This window comes from Schistocerca gregaria, chromosome 3, assembly GCF_023897955.1.
Source record: "Schistocerca gregaria isolate iqSchGreg1 chromosome 3, iqSchGreg1.2, whole genome shotgun sequence".
NCBI lineage: Eukaryota > Metazoa > Arthropoda > Insecta > Orthoptera > Acrididae > Schistocerca > Schistocerca gregaria.
The window spans coordinates 256,286,753-256,304,608 of record NC_064922.1 but is presented as its reverse complement, the minus strand read 5'-3'; the positions used below and the strand labels follow the sequence as shown (position 1 = coordinate 256,304,608).

Below are 17,856 nucleotides of genomic sequence, written 5' to 3'. Positions count from 1 at the left end.
TACCAAGAAGTGTCAGAATAATCCACAAACATGATTTCTTTGGCAGGTAATTCCTGTCCTGTCTTTCTCTTTTGTGTTTGCTTTGCTGTCATCGCTCAAAATTTATCACCAAAGAGTCATTCAATAGGTTGATTGCTCATGATCCCATGTGCGCAGTCCTCTGACAGGAAGTACGGCGAGTGGAGACTTCAGCAACAGCGAGGAGCAGTGGGCATGGCTGCGAGACGTCCGCCGCCAGCTGCGAGCCGACTCCGCAGCTATGGATCCCGTGGCAGAGCTGCGCATGCCGTCCGCAAAACGCAGCGTTTCGCCCTTGCGTGAGTATCAAGTCGATGAACAAAGCAGCGTACTCATAGACAGTCTACTCAAGCTAGCAAACAACTTTCCAGAATGATAATCTGCTACAATGGCTGTCTTGTTCAAAATGGTTCAAATGACTCTGAGCACTATGCGACTTAACTTCTGTGGTCTTCAGTCGCCTAGAACTTAGAACTAATTAAACGTAACTAACCTTAGGACATCACACACATCCATGCCCGAGGCAGGATGAACCTGAGACCGTAGCGGTCGCTCGGCTCCAGACTGCAGCGCTTAGAACCGCACGGCCACTCCGGCCGGCCCTAGGCTGCCTTGTGCTGGATGAGATTATGCTTTCGTTTTGTCTTTTTCACTGTTGCTCACTTTCAACTGTGTAGCCACTTTTAGGTATACGGTACAAAAGTTTTACTACAGTTTCAGATCCACGCAAAATAGCACATTCTTTCTGTACTTTGGCTTTAAATGACTTTTGAAATACGGTGCACAACAGTCGGACTGTTTCTACAACGTATCCCACTCGAAAGAGCCCCACAAACATGTTTAGTAATTACACTGAAAATGCACTTCGAAATTTGTGACGTTTGACGTGGCAACACTGCACTATGCAACATCGTTTCACGCAACATTGTGGATGGAGTTCAGAGTTCAGAGACAATGTATCGCTGTTCTAAGGAGGCCGCGTGTTTCTTTTGAAACTGTTGTGGTTGGCAGGAGAGCCAACACTGTGTTACTAGAGGAGGCCAAAAGGCACGCGTTTTAGCTCACGCAGGCTGGTGTGAGGTCTGGAACAGGACAAGGAAATTAGAATTTAGAAAAACGGACGCAGCTGGTGGAATACTTAACTTTAATCCATTAATGGTGAACGTCGCTCTTGACGGCACATGATTCACAATATCAATAGTAACTGAACATGGCGCCTTGCTAGGTCGTAGCAAATAACGTAGCTGAAGGCTACGCTAAACTATCGTCTCGGCAAATGAGAGCATATTTTGTCAGTGAATCGTCGCTAGCAAAGTCGGTTGTACAACTGGGGCGAGTGCTAGGAAGTCTCTAGACCTGCCGTGTGGCGGCGCTCGGTCTGCAATCACTGATAGTGGCGACACGCGGGTCCGACGTATACTAACGGACCGCGGCCGATTTAAAGGCTACCACCTAGCAAGTGTAGTGTCTGGCGGTGATACCACATTCCTCCCCCGCAAATCAGCGTACGGTTGTGGCATAAGGCTTCCGCCCGCCGTGGGGAGGACCCCATGTTCACGTATGCGACGAGGTGGGGAGCCTAACAACAGGCGAGACTGTGCCATCCGCACCCTGCCATTCGGACCGCGGGGAGCTAGGAAACGCCTGAAAACCTGCTCCAGGGGGCACGCCAACATGCGAAGTATGAGCCCGCAGAGAGACAGGAGGGGCCGAAGGGTCGAACTCCATCGGGCCGGGGCACCCGACGGGCGAAGACGACATATGGTCCGGAGCGGGCAAGAGTTCCACATCGGAGGACAACTGGTCACGGGAAGCGATCGGCGGCGCGTGACCCAGGGAGGCGCCCGGCGGTTGCAGCGAAGCGTCCACTGCGGGCGTCGCCGGCGGGAGAACAGGCGGCGGCTGCGGCCCGTCGCCATGGGGCAAAATGGAAGGCAGCGTCGGTAACACCTGGGGCCGAGACGAGCCAGTAGATGGGTGCCCAGGGAGCTGACCGGACTGCACCGTCGCTGAAAGCAGTCGGGGAGCGGCAGATCCCGTGCGACGACAGAGGTGCAGCTGATTGAAATGCCGACGCACCTCACCAGAGAACCCCAAAACCAGATACATAACGCAGCCGAGGCAGCGAAGAATGCGCCCTTCGAGCCAACGCCGTGAACCTCGGTAGTGGCGATAGTAGACAACGTCGCCTGGAGCAAAAGCAGGTGTCTGCCGCTGCACAGGAACCTGATGCGGCGGATGCAGCAAAGACATCAAGGTTGGATGAGGGCGACCGTGGAGCAACTCAGCCGGCGAGCGACCATCTCGGGGCTGAGAGCGATACGAGGACAAAAAGAGCAATAACACGTCCTCCCGAGAACGCGACTCTTTCAACTTCAACATCTGGGACTTGAAAGTCCTGGCCAACCGTTCAGCGGCACCGTTTGACTGTGGCGAAAACGGCGCGGACGTCAGATGTTGAATACCATTGGCCTTGCAGAATGACTGAAATTCTGCGTACATGAATTGTGGGCCATTGTCGGAAACAATAGTCTGTGGAAGACCTTCAATTGCAAAAGATAGCAGATAACGCTTGGATGGCGGCAGATAACGTCGTGGAAGACATCTGGACAACAGGGAAATTACTGAATGAATCTGCCACAACCAACCATCGAGCATGCCATAATGGAGCAGTAAAATCGATGTGTAAGCGTTGCCAAGGGGAAGTGGCTTTTGGCCATACAAAGAATTTCCGCGGTGGTGCTGATTGTTTTTCGGCACACACCATGCAAGAAGAGCACTTATTCGTAATCGCGGCGTCGATTTCGAACCAAGTACAGTGCTGACAAGCAAGTTGTTTCGTTCTCACTATACCCCAATGTCCTTGGTGGAGAAGCTGTAAGACAGAGGACTGTAACGAACGTGGTACCACGACCCTGGACTTATTATCAGAACGCAAAAGCAAAACACCATGTCGTACAAAAAGTCTCTCCTTGTGAGCAAAAAATCGGCGAATCAACGGGTCCCCGATCCGTGACTTTGACAAGGGCCATTGCGTAGCAACAAAACGCAGAACGGGAACAAGGACAGGGTCGGCAGCTGTCGCCGTAGCTACACGACGAAAATCAATCCGAAACGATTCGACCACGTCATCGGTTTCCGAATCAATGAACATGCAAGCAAGATCGGAGGAATCGAATGCTCTATCCTCAGCAACAGGCAAAGCGGACAACGCATCAGCGTTTCCGTGCTTAGCAGTGGACCGATACAAGATATCGTAGCGGTACTGCGAGAAGAAAATAGACTAGCGAATGAATTTCTGCGCTGTACGTGGAGGTACAGGCTTGTTCGGATGAAAAAGTGATGTCAAAGGTTTGTGGTCTGTGATGATGTTAAAGTGACGACCATACAAGAAATCATGAAACTTTGTAACACCATATACGAGAGCCAATGCTTCTTTCTCGATCTGTGAATAATTTCTTTGAGCAGACGAGAGCAATTTGGACGCAAAGGCAATAGGGCGATCGTGCGATCCATGTTTGTGCACAAGCACAGCACCGATCCCGAAATCCGATGCATCCACCATCAACAAAAGGGGCTCATGGGGATCGAATGGCGTAAGGCAAGTATTGGAAAGCAACGCCGATTTCAATTGGCGAAAGGCGCGTTCGGATTCCGTCGTCCAGACGAACGGAACACCTTTACGGCGTAAGCGATGAAGCAGAGCTGAAATGGAAGAAGCATGTGGCACATATCTGTTATAGTAATTTATTTTTCCCAGCACACTCTGTAGCTGCTTCAAATTCTGCGGCGAAGGCAAGTCTTTTATGGCACGAAGGTGCGTGGGACTGGGATGTATGCCTTGGGCATTGAGTTCATGTCCCAGGTATGGAAAACCACGAGCAAAAAACACACATTTGTCCTTCCGCAAGTGAAAACCATTTTGTCGCAAGACCTGAAATAATGTTCTGAGATTGGCTAAATGTTCTTTTTCAGTCTTTCCGGAGATCACAATATCGTCCAGATAGTTTGCTGCAGTAGGGACTGATGCACAAACAGTTTTTAGATATTGCTGAAACAATGCAGGAGCGGATGCACACCCGAATGGCAGTCGTTTGAATGGATACAAACCAAGATGCGTGTTAACCACCAAAACGCGCTGGGATTCTCCGTCCACCGGTATTTGCAAATACGCATCTGCGAGATCCAACTTCGAAAAATATTTCCCCGGGCACAGTTTGTCAAAAAGATCTTCCAGGCAGGGAAAAGTTGCAATCACTAGTTGTGGATTCACTGTTGCCTTTAAGTTCACAGAAAGTCTCAATTTTTCCGAAGGTTTTGGTAAAATTAATAAGGGTGATGCCCAGAGAGAAGCTTGCACGCGTTCAATTACACCTTGTGAGTCCAAATTGTGTAATGTTTTTGCGACCTCATCACACAATGCGTGGGGAACATTGCGCGCTCTGAAAAATTTCGGTTGTGCATTTACTTTTAAGTTCCAAATGTGCTTTATAGTTCTTAGCGCAACCGAGGCCCGGTGCAAAGATGTCTGCAAATTCTTCACATAGACGAGAAACACTGTCTGAAGGCACAGTCTGGTTCACTGATAGGACCTGATTTACTATAGACAAGTTAAACAACTGAAACAAATCGAAACCAAACAAGTTCACCACAGAAGAAGAACGAAGGACATAAAATGACACAAGTTTCGTTTGTCCTTTTTATGTTGCAAGAAGGCTGCGCTGTCCTAACAGGGATCTCTTGACCTGAATAGCTAGTTAACTTAACATTTGCGGCACGCAACGGAGATGTGCCCAGCAGTTTGTAAGTGTCTTGATTGATCAGTGAAACTGCAGCTCCGGTATCGAGCTGGAATGGTATCACTTTGCCGTTAATGTCCAAGTCCACAAAAAGTTTATTGTCCTGCTGACGACAAGAGCGACTGTCTCATACAACGTGAAGTGACACTGGTACAAAATCACTTGCGACTTGACGGGGGTTCTGGCGATGTCGACGCACACTATTTGTGGCACGAACACCGTCACTGTTAGAGAGAGTGGCACTGGGCGGAGTGGAATGAACTACATGAATTTCCATGGGTAAAATTTCGCGAGACTGAGTATCCTTGGTTCGATTCCGATTCTGGCGCGAAGCAAAGGGACTGGAATGGTTTTGAGCTTCCGATCTGAGCTTTTTCTGGCAAACACCCTGAACATGTCCTTTTTTGTTACAGTAAAAGCAAATAGTTTGGCGTGACGGGCAATTCTCATGTGAATGTTTAGTAGCACATCGAGGGCATGATTTGATCACTACATTTGCTTGCCGGCACGGTACACATGGCTGAGAGCCTGGCGGCAGCGGCACGGCCTTGCGCGAGGGCTGCTTAGTGCTCCGTGCAGCTTGCCCGGCGGGCCGGTTAACCTGACACACGGCTGGTGAAGTTTCAAATGATTCCTAAGCAAAGTCAAGTGTTCCTGCCGATCCAATATGTCCATCACTTGTTGAAGCGAGGGATTGATTAGTTTCAAAATCTGTTCCCTTATAAGAACATCAGAAACGTTCTGTGCAATTGCATCACGTGCCATAGTATCTGAATAAGGGAGTCCACATTGACACTCAAAAGCACAATCCCTAGTAAGGCCTTGCAAGGTTGCAACCCACTCCCGATTAGTCTGACCTGCCGTACATTTTGCACGAAAGAAGGTATACCTTTTGGCAACTACATTGACTGATTCTTTGAAATATGCATGTAATGCAGACAAAATTTCTTCGTAGGACAGAGTTGCTACGTCGCGGTGGGGAAATAATTTGACTATCACACGGTACGTGGTAACCCCGACAGAAGATAATAAAAATGGCTGCCGCTCGTTACCTTGAATTCTGTAGGCGGCGAGATGGAATCCAAATTGGCGTGACCACTCCGTCCGGCTTTCCAGTGCAGCATCAAAAGGTCGAAAAGTTGGTGCAGCTGCGTTTTGTGGCTGCGTTAGCGGTGGAGCGGCTGCTGTCGCATCGTTTTGCATCACACGTTGACCCTGGACGAGCTGTCCAAGGACATCCAGTAAGGCCTTGCGTCTGCTGATTCTGTAAGCCATAAAATTCGGACAGTACATCTGGAGATTGTGGCGAAGCCATTACACAAGTAAATCAGGGCAGTATCGATAAGAACGCGGTTTTGCCTCGTCGCCAATGTAGTGGTTGGCAGGAGAGCCAACACCGTGTTACTAGAGGAGGCCAAAAGGCACGCGTTTTAGCTCACGCAGGCTGGTGTGAGGTCTGGAACAGAACAAGGAAATTAGAATTTAGAAAAACGGACGCAGCTGGTGGAATACTTAACTTTAATCCATTAATGGTGAACGTCGCTCTTGACGGTACGTGATTCACAATATCAATAGTAACTGAACTTGGCACCTTGCTAGGTCGTAGCAAATAACGTAGCTGAAGGCTACGCTAAACTATCGTCTCGGCAAATGAGAGCGTTTTTTGTCAGTGAACCATCGCTAGCAAAGTCGGTTGTACAACTGGAGTGAATGCTAGGAAGTCTCTCTAGACCTGCCGTGTGGCGGCGCTCGGTCTGTAATCACTGATAGTGGCGACCCCTGGGTCCGACGTATACTAACGGACCGCGGCCGATTTAAAGGCTACCATCTAGCAAGTGTGGTGTCTGGCGGTGACACCACAGAAACGATATTGGATCACTGGTTCCATTTAGACAAGTCAACGAATGTTTGTTGAACAATTTGGAGACGAGCATATACCGTTTAAATGATGCATACAAAACAAGATGGAGAGCAGTGGAACGGTGTTGGATCTTTGCTCTGGGGACGGTCGCCATTACCGGAGAGAAAAGTCACATGTGAAACGAGTGTTGGCCTCTCCTGCAAAGTCTGTTCGACGTTGATCTGAGTAATGTCGAACGTCGCAGAGCAAGCCAGCCTGTATGCATACAGGTTTTGCAGTTGTTCAAGAACAGAATGTCAGCGACAAAGACAAATGCATTGCATTTTGCCGTTAGTTTCATCAATTTGTTGCTCTGAGGCCAGAAATATTGCAGTAGACCTGGTTCGGCGATGAGGCGTGGTTTCACTTCTCTGGCTATTAAACTCTCAGATTGTATGTTTGTGGTGCAATGAAAATCCACATGCACTGTTCGAGCAACCCGTGTATTCACAAAATATTTGCATGTTCTTTGCAATATCACAGTGTCACATCATTGGACCAATTTTTGAGTCTACTGTGACAAGTACAGTTTACATCGAAATTTTTTGGGAATTTGTGAACCAGCTGGGCGATGAATAACTTACCCCCGGCTGGTACCAACAGAATGGAGCCACATACAACATGTCTCGATTGACCATGGCCGAGGTTGAATCATTTGTCCCTGGCAGAGTGATTTTGAAAGGACTGTGGCCCTCAGGGTCACCTCAGTTAACACCACCCGACTTTTTCCCCTGTGGTGGCATGAAAGGCAAAGTCTACAGACGCAAACAACACAAATTGAAAGATTTATGAGAGAACATCAGCCATGAAATACAGGCAGTGACATCAGAGTTTCTGGAAGCAACATTCAAGAATCTGCAGCATCGTAGTCAATCATGTTTACTAATAGAGGGTGGTCACTTCCAGCACCTATTATGGTTCATCTTCATTTTCACACGAACAAAGTATGACATGTTTATTTCATTTCAATTCCTGATTTTTGTGCAAAGCCCTTAAGTGTAATTTAAGCAAATGTTTATTTGTGGGGTCTTTTTCAAGTGGGACACCTTGTTGTAGAATATTAATAATCTTAAGTTCTCATTGTTTTAGGGGTTATTATTGTTGAGGTGAGAATTTAAGGAGATGGGACCTGGATAAACTGACAGAATAAGAGGTTGTAGAGTGAACGATTGACAGGAATGGGGGAAATAAATACAGTAGAAGAAGAATGGGTAGATTTGAGGGATGAAATAGTGAAGGCAGCAGACAATCAAGTAGGTAAAAAGACGAGGCCTAATAGAAATCCTTGGGTAACAGAAGAAATATTGAATTTAATTGATGAAAGGAGAAAATATAAAAATGCAGTCAACGAAGTAGGCAAAAAGGAATACAAACGTCTCAAAAATGAGATTGACAGGAAGTGCAAAATGGCTAAGCAGGGTTCGCTAGAGGACAAATGTTAGGATGTAGAAACATATCTCACTAGGGGGTACTGCCTACAGGAAAATTAAAGAGACCTTTGGAGGAAAGAGTACCACTTGTATGAATATCAAGAGGTCAGATGATAACCCAGTTCTAAGCAAAGAAGGGGAAGCAGAAAGGTGAAAGGGGTATATAGAGGGTCTAAACATGGGCAATGTACTTGACAACAATATTATGGAAATGGAAGAGGATGTAGATGAAGATGAAATGGGAGATATGATACTGCATGAAGAGTTTGACAGAGCACTGAAAGACCTAAGTCGAAAGAAGGCCCCGGGAGTAGACAACATTCCATTAGAACTACTAACAGCCTTGGGAGACAACTCTCTACCACCTGTTGAGCAAGATGTATGAGACAGGCGAATTACCCTCAGACAACAAGAAGAATATAGTGATTCCAATCCCAAGGAAAGCAGGTGTTAACAGATTTGAATATTATCGAACTATCAGTTTAATAAGTCACAGCTGCAAAATACTAACACAAATTCTTTATAGATGAATGGAGAAACTGGTAGAAGTCAACCTTGGGGAAGATCAGTTTGGGTTCTGTAGAAATGTTGGAACACGTGAGGCAATACTGACCCTAAGACATATCTTAGAAGATATATTAAGGAACAGCAAACCTACATTTCTAGTATTTGTAGAGACTTAGAGAAAGCTTTTGACGATGTTGACCAAAACACTCTCTTTCAAATTCTGAAGGTGCAGGTATAAAATACAGGGAGCGAAAGGCTATTTACAATTTGTACAGAAACCAGATGGCAATCATAAGAGTCAAGGAGCATGAAAGGGAAACTGTGATTAGGAAGGGAGTGATACAGGGTTGTAGCCTATCTCTGATGTTATTCAATCTGTATATTGAGGAAGCAGTAAAGGAAAAAAAAAAAAAAAAAAAAAAATTTGTAGTAGGAATTAAAATCCATGGAGAAGAAATAAAAACTTTGAGTTGTGCCAAAGACACTGTAATTCTGTCAGAGACAGCAAAGGACCTGAAAGAGCAGTTGAACGGAATGGACAGTGTCTTGAAAGGAGGCTGTACGATGAATATCAACAAAAGCAAAATGATGGTAATGGAATGTAGTTGAATTAAGTTGGACGATGCTGATGGAATTAGATTAGGAAATCAGACACTTGAAGTAGTAGATGAGTTTTGCTATTTAGGAAGCAAAATAACTAATGATGGTTGAAGTAGAGAGGATATAAAATGTAGACTGACAATGACAAGGAAAGTGTTTCTAAAGAAGAGAAATTTGTTAACACTGAGTATAGATTTAAGTCTCAGGAAGCCACTTCTGAGAGTATTTGTATGGAGTGTAGCCATGTAAGGATGTGAAAAAAACATGGACAATAAATAGTTTGGACAAGAAGAGAATAGAAACTTTTGAAATGTGGTGCCACAGAACACTGCTGAAGATTAGATGGGTAGATCACATAACTAATGAGGATTTATTGAATAGAATTGGAGAGAAGAGAAATTTGTGGCACAACTTGACTAGAAGAAGGGATCTGTTGGTAGGACATGTTCTGAGGTATGAAGGGATCACCAATTTAGTATTGGAGGGCAGAGTGGAGGGTAAAAATTGTAGAGGGAGACCAAGAGGTGAATACACTAAGCAGATTCAGAAGGATGTAGATTGGAGTAGGTACTGGGAGATGAAGAAGCTTGCACAGGAAAGAGTAGCATGGAGAGCTGCATCACACCAGTCTCTGGACTGAAGATCACAACAACAACAACGATTGTTGATCTTGCTTTGCTGTAATATAATTTTATAATTCAATTCATTATGTGTGTTGTGACAAAAAGATAACACTCTAAATAAAGTCTGAACTTCGAAAATGAGCATTCAGCTGCAGAAACAGTAACAGAAATAATTAAAAAACAGGTAAAATACTGTACATAAATCTGGAACACTAGCAGCTTTAATGGAATTTTCTATTACTAGGAGTTCTGTTAAGTCAACTGCAGAGGATAATGTAGCTGTGGATATTACACATGGTACAGATGTAGGAGTAAAAGTCACCCACATAATGATTTGAGTGGATTTGATGTCTTCAACATGACACTTAACAAGTCAAATCAAAGAAGTCAGCGTAGAGGACAATACAGAACCAGTGATTATGCTTTGCCATGATTGACCCTCACCACAGAGCACTCCACCCCCACCCCCCCTTTCCCCTCCCTCGCCTGTGGGCAGTTATGAGCACAAGGTAGGTGCAGAGCTGATAACAGTGTTGACAACAAAGTCTCAAAGCCATCCAGGAGGATGTTGGCAGCCTCCCATGCGAGTATAGAGTTGGTCTCAAGCAGTCGAGGAAGAGCAGTTGATAATGTGTGGAGAGGTATGCAGATTGAAATGATGTCATCACCTGAAGCAGAAACTGTAAGAGAGTTGACGTCAGCATCATCAGGGACATTGAATGTGATGAGATGGATGAAGTTGAAGTGCATTGATGTGTCCTGTGGTGGGGTTCAAGGAACACTGTTGTCTCACCCTCTAATAGACAGGGAAAAACATAGACATTGATGTAGAACACTGACCTATGTGAAAGAAAATAATCATGTACAGAAGAGACACTGCACTCAGGGAGTAAAGAACTTGAAGATGAATCGCTCGGAAGATAAGTGGAACCTCGGCCCGGGAACCAACAACCTTAGAATCAGAACTGTCATACATACTAGGGGGAGGGGAGGGGGGGGGGGGAGGACATCAACAACAGGCTGGTTTGAGATGATTAAATGACACTGTTTGCCTCTTCCCATTAACTAGAACATCTAAGGTGTTCTTTCTTCTACTGAGCACTCTGTGTGGGCTAGAATAGGAGGGCTGGAGTGCGGCTCTGACTTGAGTCATCATGTAGCATAATGTAGTTGCAATGTTTGAAGTCTTTATGCAGGAATGTGTGAGGAATGTTATGAGCCCTTGAAGGGCACACTCATTTAACCAGTTCTGGAAGTTCATCAGTGGTTAGAATGGCCACTGGCTTGACAAACTGAGTGGGTAGGACAAGGCCTTCACCATATGAGACCTCTGATAATGGGGCTTGGAGGTCGTCTTTATGCTCTGTGTGCACTCCATGTAGAACTCACAGGAGTGTGAAGGATCAAGATTTGCTGTAGCACGTAAGTGCCATCTTCAGAATGTGATGCCATCTCCCTACTAAGCCATTACTCTGGGGTTGTATACTGTCGTATGGAATTTCTTCACCCCACAGAGCTTGCACAAGTGGGAGAACAGTGCTGATTCTAATTGGCAGCCCTGGTTTGAGGTAATAGTACAAGGGCAATCGAATTGAGCAATCCAGGCATTGATGAAGGCAAGAGCTACACCCTCAACTGTGATATCAGGGAATGGGATGGCTTTAACCCACCATTTCATACCATCAGTAATAGACAGGATGTAGCAGAAGTAGTCAGATGGGGGTACAGAACTGATGATGTCGATGTGGATGTGTTATAACCTGTCCTTTGATATGCTAAACATCCCGAGGGGTGGCTTGGAATATCTATTGACTTTACTCCTTTGGCATGGTGTATATCGATGTGTCCACTTCCTGCAGTCCTTTTTAATCCCTGGCCAGATGAAATGTTCCATTATGATGGTAATCGTAACTTCAATCTCTGGATGCGTGGAGCCATGAAAGGAGTCAAAAACTGCACAATGGAGGGATGGGGGGATGACTGTGAAGAGTGCACCTATGGAAGCGTTGCAGAATATAAGTGTCATGTTAGAGCACAGTTTGAATCTTGAAGCAATTATAACAACTCTGGTTTGTTTGCTTGTAGGTTGGCAAGGTCATCCATGTTGGAGATGGGTGATCATTGTCCAATATACCATGCAAATTGAATAATTTTTCAATGAGAGCAAACCAAGTGCATGGATTGTCTGTTGAGAGTGGATGCAACTTTTGCAGTTTGCCCCTGAGCGAGTGGTGTGAGTAAGCAGGCCAATGCGGGAGGTAAGAGGGCTGGTGTTGAGAGGTGAAATCTTGATTGTGTATAGGAGGTTGTCTGCCTGGGTCATGGCTCTGGGATGTCATGGTGTGGGGCTCATCGAGGGGAGTAGCAGGAACATAGATGAGATTGACTAGCACTATAGAAGGTGGCACTGTCATCAGATGGAACAACTGAGAGCATGCGAACACTTCATCGGGTGCGTCATGCGAGGCTGCAGTATGGTAGTAACAACATGCAGGACACAAAACAGGCACATTACCGGTGCAGATGAGGCAATCGATGTTGCAGGTTGTGAAAGTGCAGTGAATGTGATATGTGGTGCATTGTTGAAGCCCCAGTGCTGGGAGGGGGAGGGGGAGGGGGGGGGGGGGGGAGCGATGGTGCTTGGAAACATGGTCGCTCAGGGTGGAAGGCATAGCCCTGGGTGTGGATGATGAAAATAGAATGGTAGCAGAAGGTGCATGCAAGAATAAGTTGCCCTGAGCACAGAATGAGGTGTGTAGCAGTTTGTGGAACCTCGGCTATAAAATGTCTGTTCCAGAGAGAAACACACACTGGAGCCACACTATGCAATAATCTCAAATCTGAAACACACATGAGGTGGAGGTTGAGGCATTCACGCATGTGCACATGAATCCAGTCCAGGTGGGGATGCAGAATGTAAGATGCCAAAACCACACTGTTGTGGGACCTGCAGGTTAGATCATGTGGATATGGTGTAACGACAGGAGTACATTTATGTTCCATTTTAAGGTTGTTTGAACTGTATGTCACACTGTGTTTCACAATCTTGATATGAAATGCCTTGTGGAAGCACTTGGAAGTGTGCTGGTAATGGTGGAAGGTTCACTGTGCATATTGAACAACACTGACAATTGAAAATATTTTGCAGAGATGAAACAAACAATGAATACAGTCCAGGTCACCAATGTGGATATCAGATATGATAATGATGTAGACTATGCTTGTAATAGTCAATAACATAATGATTTAAGTCGATTTATTCGACATGAGATCACAATACAATGTGAAATTTTACAAAGCATGGCACGAAACATAAGAGAGTGAGATAAAAGTCAAATAATTGGTACAGAGGACAATACAAAACCAGTGATTATACTTTGCCATGGTTGGCACTCACCACAAAACCATTTATTTTTCAGAGCATTTTTGAAACCTGTTTCCTGGTTTGGGAGTTAACAGCATAAATCATCCTCATATTTATTTTTAAGAATCACTGCTGCATTATAAATTTCTTTACGGCAAGCAAAATTTAAAAGTTCTGGGTTATTCTGAAGAAATGGTTAACATGGTGCCTACCTTCAAATCTGTCTTGTCATGGGAGTGTTTGGATCTCTGTGTGGTTTCTTATGCCAGTATGTGTACTTTTACTGAAAAAAATAGCAATAGCTTGAAAGTTAGTGTGAATACTGTTTTCCATTATGCGATAATATGCTCCACACTTCAGTCTGCTACATGTGAGTGGTTGCCTTTTTGTTATTTTACATAAACTTAAGAGGGTAGAGAACTTGGAAGATCAGTTAAACTGGAATGGATAATAGTGTCTTTAATAGAGGTTTTAAGATGAAAATAGACATAAGTGAAACAAAGGTAATGGAGTGCAATCAAATGAAGTCAGATGATGCTGAAGGAATTTAATTAGGATATGAGACACTGAAAGCAGTAGACAAGTGATGCTATTTGGGCAGTAAAATACCTAAAAATAGCTGATACATAGGTGCTGAAAATGCAAACTGACAATACTAAGAAAAGCTTTTCTGAACAAGAAAAGATTTTTAACATCTAATATAAATTTAAGTGTTAGGGAGTCTTTTTTAAAAATATTTTCTGAAGTGCAGCCATTTATGCAATTGAACCTTTATGGTCAACAGTAAAGGCAAGTAGATAATATAAGCTTTTGAAAGCTGGTGCTACAAAAGAACGTTGAAGACCAGGTGGGTAGATCAAATAATTAATGAAAAGATTTAGTCAAAAGTCTTTAGATTAGTTCGGTGTGGCCCACCATGAATTCCTCTCCTGTGCTGACACCTCTTCATCTCAGAGTATCTCTTGTACCCAATATCCCCTAATTTTTTGATATATTCCAATCTCTGTCTTCTTCTACAGTTGTCTCCTTCTATAGCTCCCTCAAATACTATGGAAGTTATTCCTTGATGTCTTAACACAATGCCCTATCATCCTGTCCCTTCTGCTTGACAGTGTTTTCCATGTATTCCTCTCGTCACTGATTCTGTGTAGAACCTCTTCATTTCTGATCAGCTGAAATTCCTTCTATAACACCAGATTTCAAATTCTTTGATTATTTTCCTTTCCCATTTTATTACAGTCCACAATTCACTTTCACACAATGCCATGCTCCACACATATGTTCTTAGAAATTTCTTCCATAAATTAAGGCCGATATTTAAATTGGAAGACGTTTTTTGGCTGGGGATGTTCTATTTGCCTGTGTGTAGCCTGTTTTTCATGGCCTCCCTGCTTTGTCCACCCTGCGTTAATTTGCTCTCAATATCATGTAATTCCCTCACTTTTTCTACATTATTATCTCCAATTTTATTGTTAAGTTTATCTCTAATCTCATTTCTGCTACTCCTCATTACTTTTGTCTCTTATTGGTTTACTCCCAATCCATAGTGTGTGCTCATTACAGACTGTTCATTCCATTTAACAGGTCCGGGAATTCTTCATTGCTTTTACTGATGTCATTAATAAATCTTACCATTGATATCTTTCCACCCCAAATATTAATCCCACACATGAATCTTTCTTTAATTTCTGTCATTATTACTTTGATTACATGCTGGTACTAATTTCATTATGCATTTAAACATCAGAGATCTGTCTGAAGGAATGATCAGGAAAATTTATGATATAGAAATTTTGCTAGAAAGTGTGAAACAATCTGTGAAAGTAATATGCCTTAATGAACATTGGCTAAAATCTGAAAATATCAGTCTCCTGAATAAACTTACAGGTTATAAACTGGCTACCAGCTTTTGTAGGACCAATGGGTATTGAGGCTCTTGCATACTAGTTCATTCCACGGTAGACTATGATATCAGACAGAATCTGAATGGAGAAGGTACATTTGAAAGTTGTTGTATAGAACTTAAAGAGTATAACATATTACTTATCAGCATATATTGCACCCCTGGGTACCATATAAGCTCTGCATTTTTAGATAACTTTGATACATTGCTATATAAATTAAAAAGTGAGAAACTGTACAAGAAAGTGGTTATATGTGCTGACTTCAACGTAAATGTAAGGGTCCTTTTTTTCCCCTAAGGGAAGTCTTTCCGCTCCCGGGATTGGAATGACTCCTTACCCTCTCCCTTAAAACCCACATCCTTTCATTTTTCCCTCTCCTTCCCTCTTTCCTGACGAAGCAACTGCCAGTTGCGAAAGCTCGTAATTCTGTGTGTGTGTTTGTGTGTTTTGTTCATGTGCCTGTCTGCCGGCGCTTTCCCGCTTGGTAAGTCTTGGAATCTTTGTTTTTAATATATTACTTAGCAGCATATATTGCACCCCTGGGTACCATATAAGCTCTGCATTTTTAGATAAGTTTGATACATTGCTATATAAATTAAAAAGTGAGAAACTGTACAAGAAAGTGGTTATATGTGCTGACTTCAACATAAATGTAAGGACTGATGACAAATTTTCTTCACACTTAAAGAACCTGGTAGCCACAAATGGGCTAAATCTCAATTTTGATCAGTATACAAGAATTACAGCAACCTCTGCAACATGCATTGACAATATTGTAGGTAGTTATAATTATTATGTGAAAGAAAAGTTTCTTCTAGATTTAGGAGTATCAGACCATAAAGCACTATTTGCATCACTACCAAAGCAAAATTCAGTCTCCACAACAAAAAGATGTAGGAATTTCAGTCAAGAAAATGTGGAAGTATTTTGCAAAAAACTAAGCCAAACCAAGTGGACAGTCAGCAAACACACTTCCACAAGTGACAATTACAATAACTTTTTAACTGAATTCTTGGGTATATTCAGTGCATGCTTCCCTTTTGTAACAGTGAGGACCAGGTCCCAAAAAAGTAGATCCTGGGTAACAAAAGGAATTAGAGTGTCAAGTGCTACTAAGAGGAAACTACATATGGAGGCAAAAGTAAATCGAAGCCCTCAATTTCTTAAGTATGTAAGCACATACAAAAAAAATTCGACAAAATAGTTAAACCAGCAAAACATACTGCGAATAATAACTTCATTTCAAATGCAAAAAAAAAAAAAAAAAAATCAAAAGCTGTTTGGTCTGTTATAAGAAGCAAAGTTAGCAGTGAGACAGGGAGAAAATGTCCTTCTAAAATAGTGATAAATGGTAGAGCTATTACAGAACCCAGTGCCGTTTGTGAATCATTCAATGACTTTTTCATAAACTGTAACAAATTTGGTGACTGTTCACCACCAAAAACAAAGCCCAATATGATAGACAGCAATTGTCCATGTTTTAAGCTTTCTCATGTTTCCATCTCAGATATCATCAAAATCGTAATGTCCCTAAAAAATTCAGAATCTGCAGGGTGGGATGAGGTCCCCACTGAAATAATAAAAATAGCCCATCACAGTATTGCATATCCACTCTCTTTCATAATCGGCCAATCTTTTGATGAGGGATGTTTCCCAGATCGATTAAAATATACAGAAGTTCGACCCATACATAAAAAAGGCAAACAAGATGAATTGAACAACTATAGGCCAATCTCACTGTTAGTAATTTTCTCAAAAATATTTGAGAGAGCTGCATGTGATCAGATCGAAAATCACAATTCATCTAACAGCATTATCTTATGCAATCAATATGGTTTCAGAAAAGGATGTAGCACAATCCATGCAATAAATGAATTAGTCACAGATGTCTTGATGATAGAATGTGTGTGTCAGGCATCTTTTATGACCTGTCCAAAGCCTTCAACACAGTAAATCATGATCTGCTTCTCCAAAAATTGGCACGCTATGATTTTCAAGGCAAATCTCTTAGCTAGATTCATCATACTTGGCAAACAGAAAACAAGGAGTACTTATTAACATCAACGGCAAGAAATTCCTCTCTGGCTGGAAACACATTCAGTTAGGTGTTCCACAAAGTTCAATATTAGGGCTACTACTTTTTCTGTATTATATTAGTGATATGCCACATCCGGTCCAGTCTGATACTATCCTCTATGCAGATGACTCAAGAGCTGTAGTCTGTTGTAAAAATGAGGTAGACCTAATTCGTCATATTGAACAAACACTTGGGGAAGTGGAGGCATGGGTCAAAAACAATAACTTGACATTAAACTTTACAAAAACAGAAATTGTTCATTTCACCACAAAACAATCTCCACAGTCTATAAGTGAAATAAGGTATATGGACAAACAATTGGAGACTGCAGACTGTGTCAAATTTCTTGGCGTATTAGTCAATAAAAACTTGTTATGGAGTCACCATGTGGACAACATACTGGGTCAACTGAATAGCCTTGTATATACACTCCTGGAAATGGAAAAAAGAACACATTGACACCGGTGTGTCAAACCCACCATACTTGCTCCGGACACTGCGAGAGGGCTGTACAAGCAATGATCACACGCACGGCACAGAGGACACACCAGGAACCACGGTGTTGGCCGTTGAATGGCGCTAGGTGCGCAGCATTTGTGCACCGCCGCCGTCAGTGTCAGCCAGTTTGCCGTGG

At 43.3% G+C, this 17,856-nt stretch overlaps 1 protein-coding gene across 1 annotated transcript in view; it reads left to right on the top strand.

The window, feature by feature from the left end:
• Positions 1-17,856, top strand: part of LOC126354124 (uncharacterized) — a 77,925-nt gene that overhangs the window by 18,515 nt on the left and 41,554 nt on the right. The window contains exon 2 of the mRNA XM_050003520.1: positions 157-317. Within this exon, the coding sequence (XP_049859477.1) occupies positions 157-317 (161 nt within the window). The remainder of the gene's footprint in view (positions 1-156; positions 318-17,856) is intronic.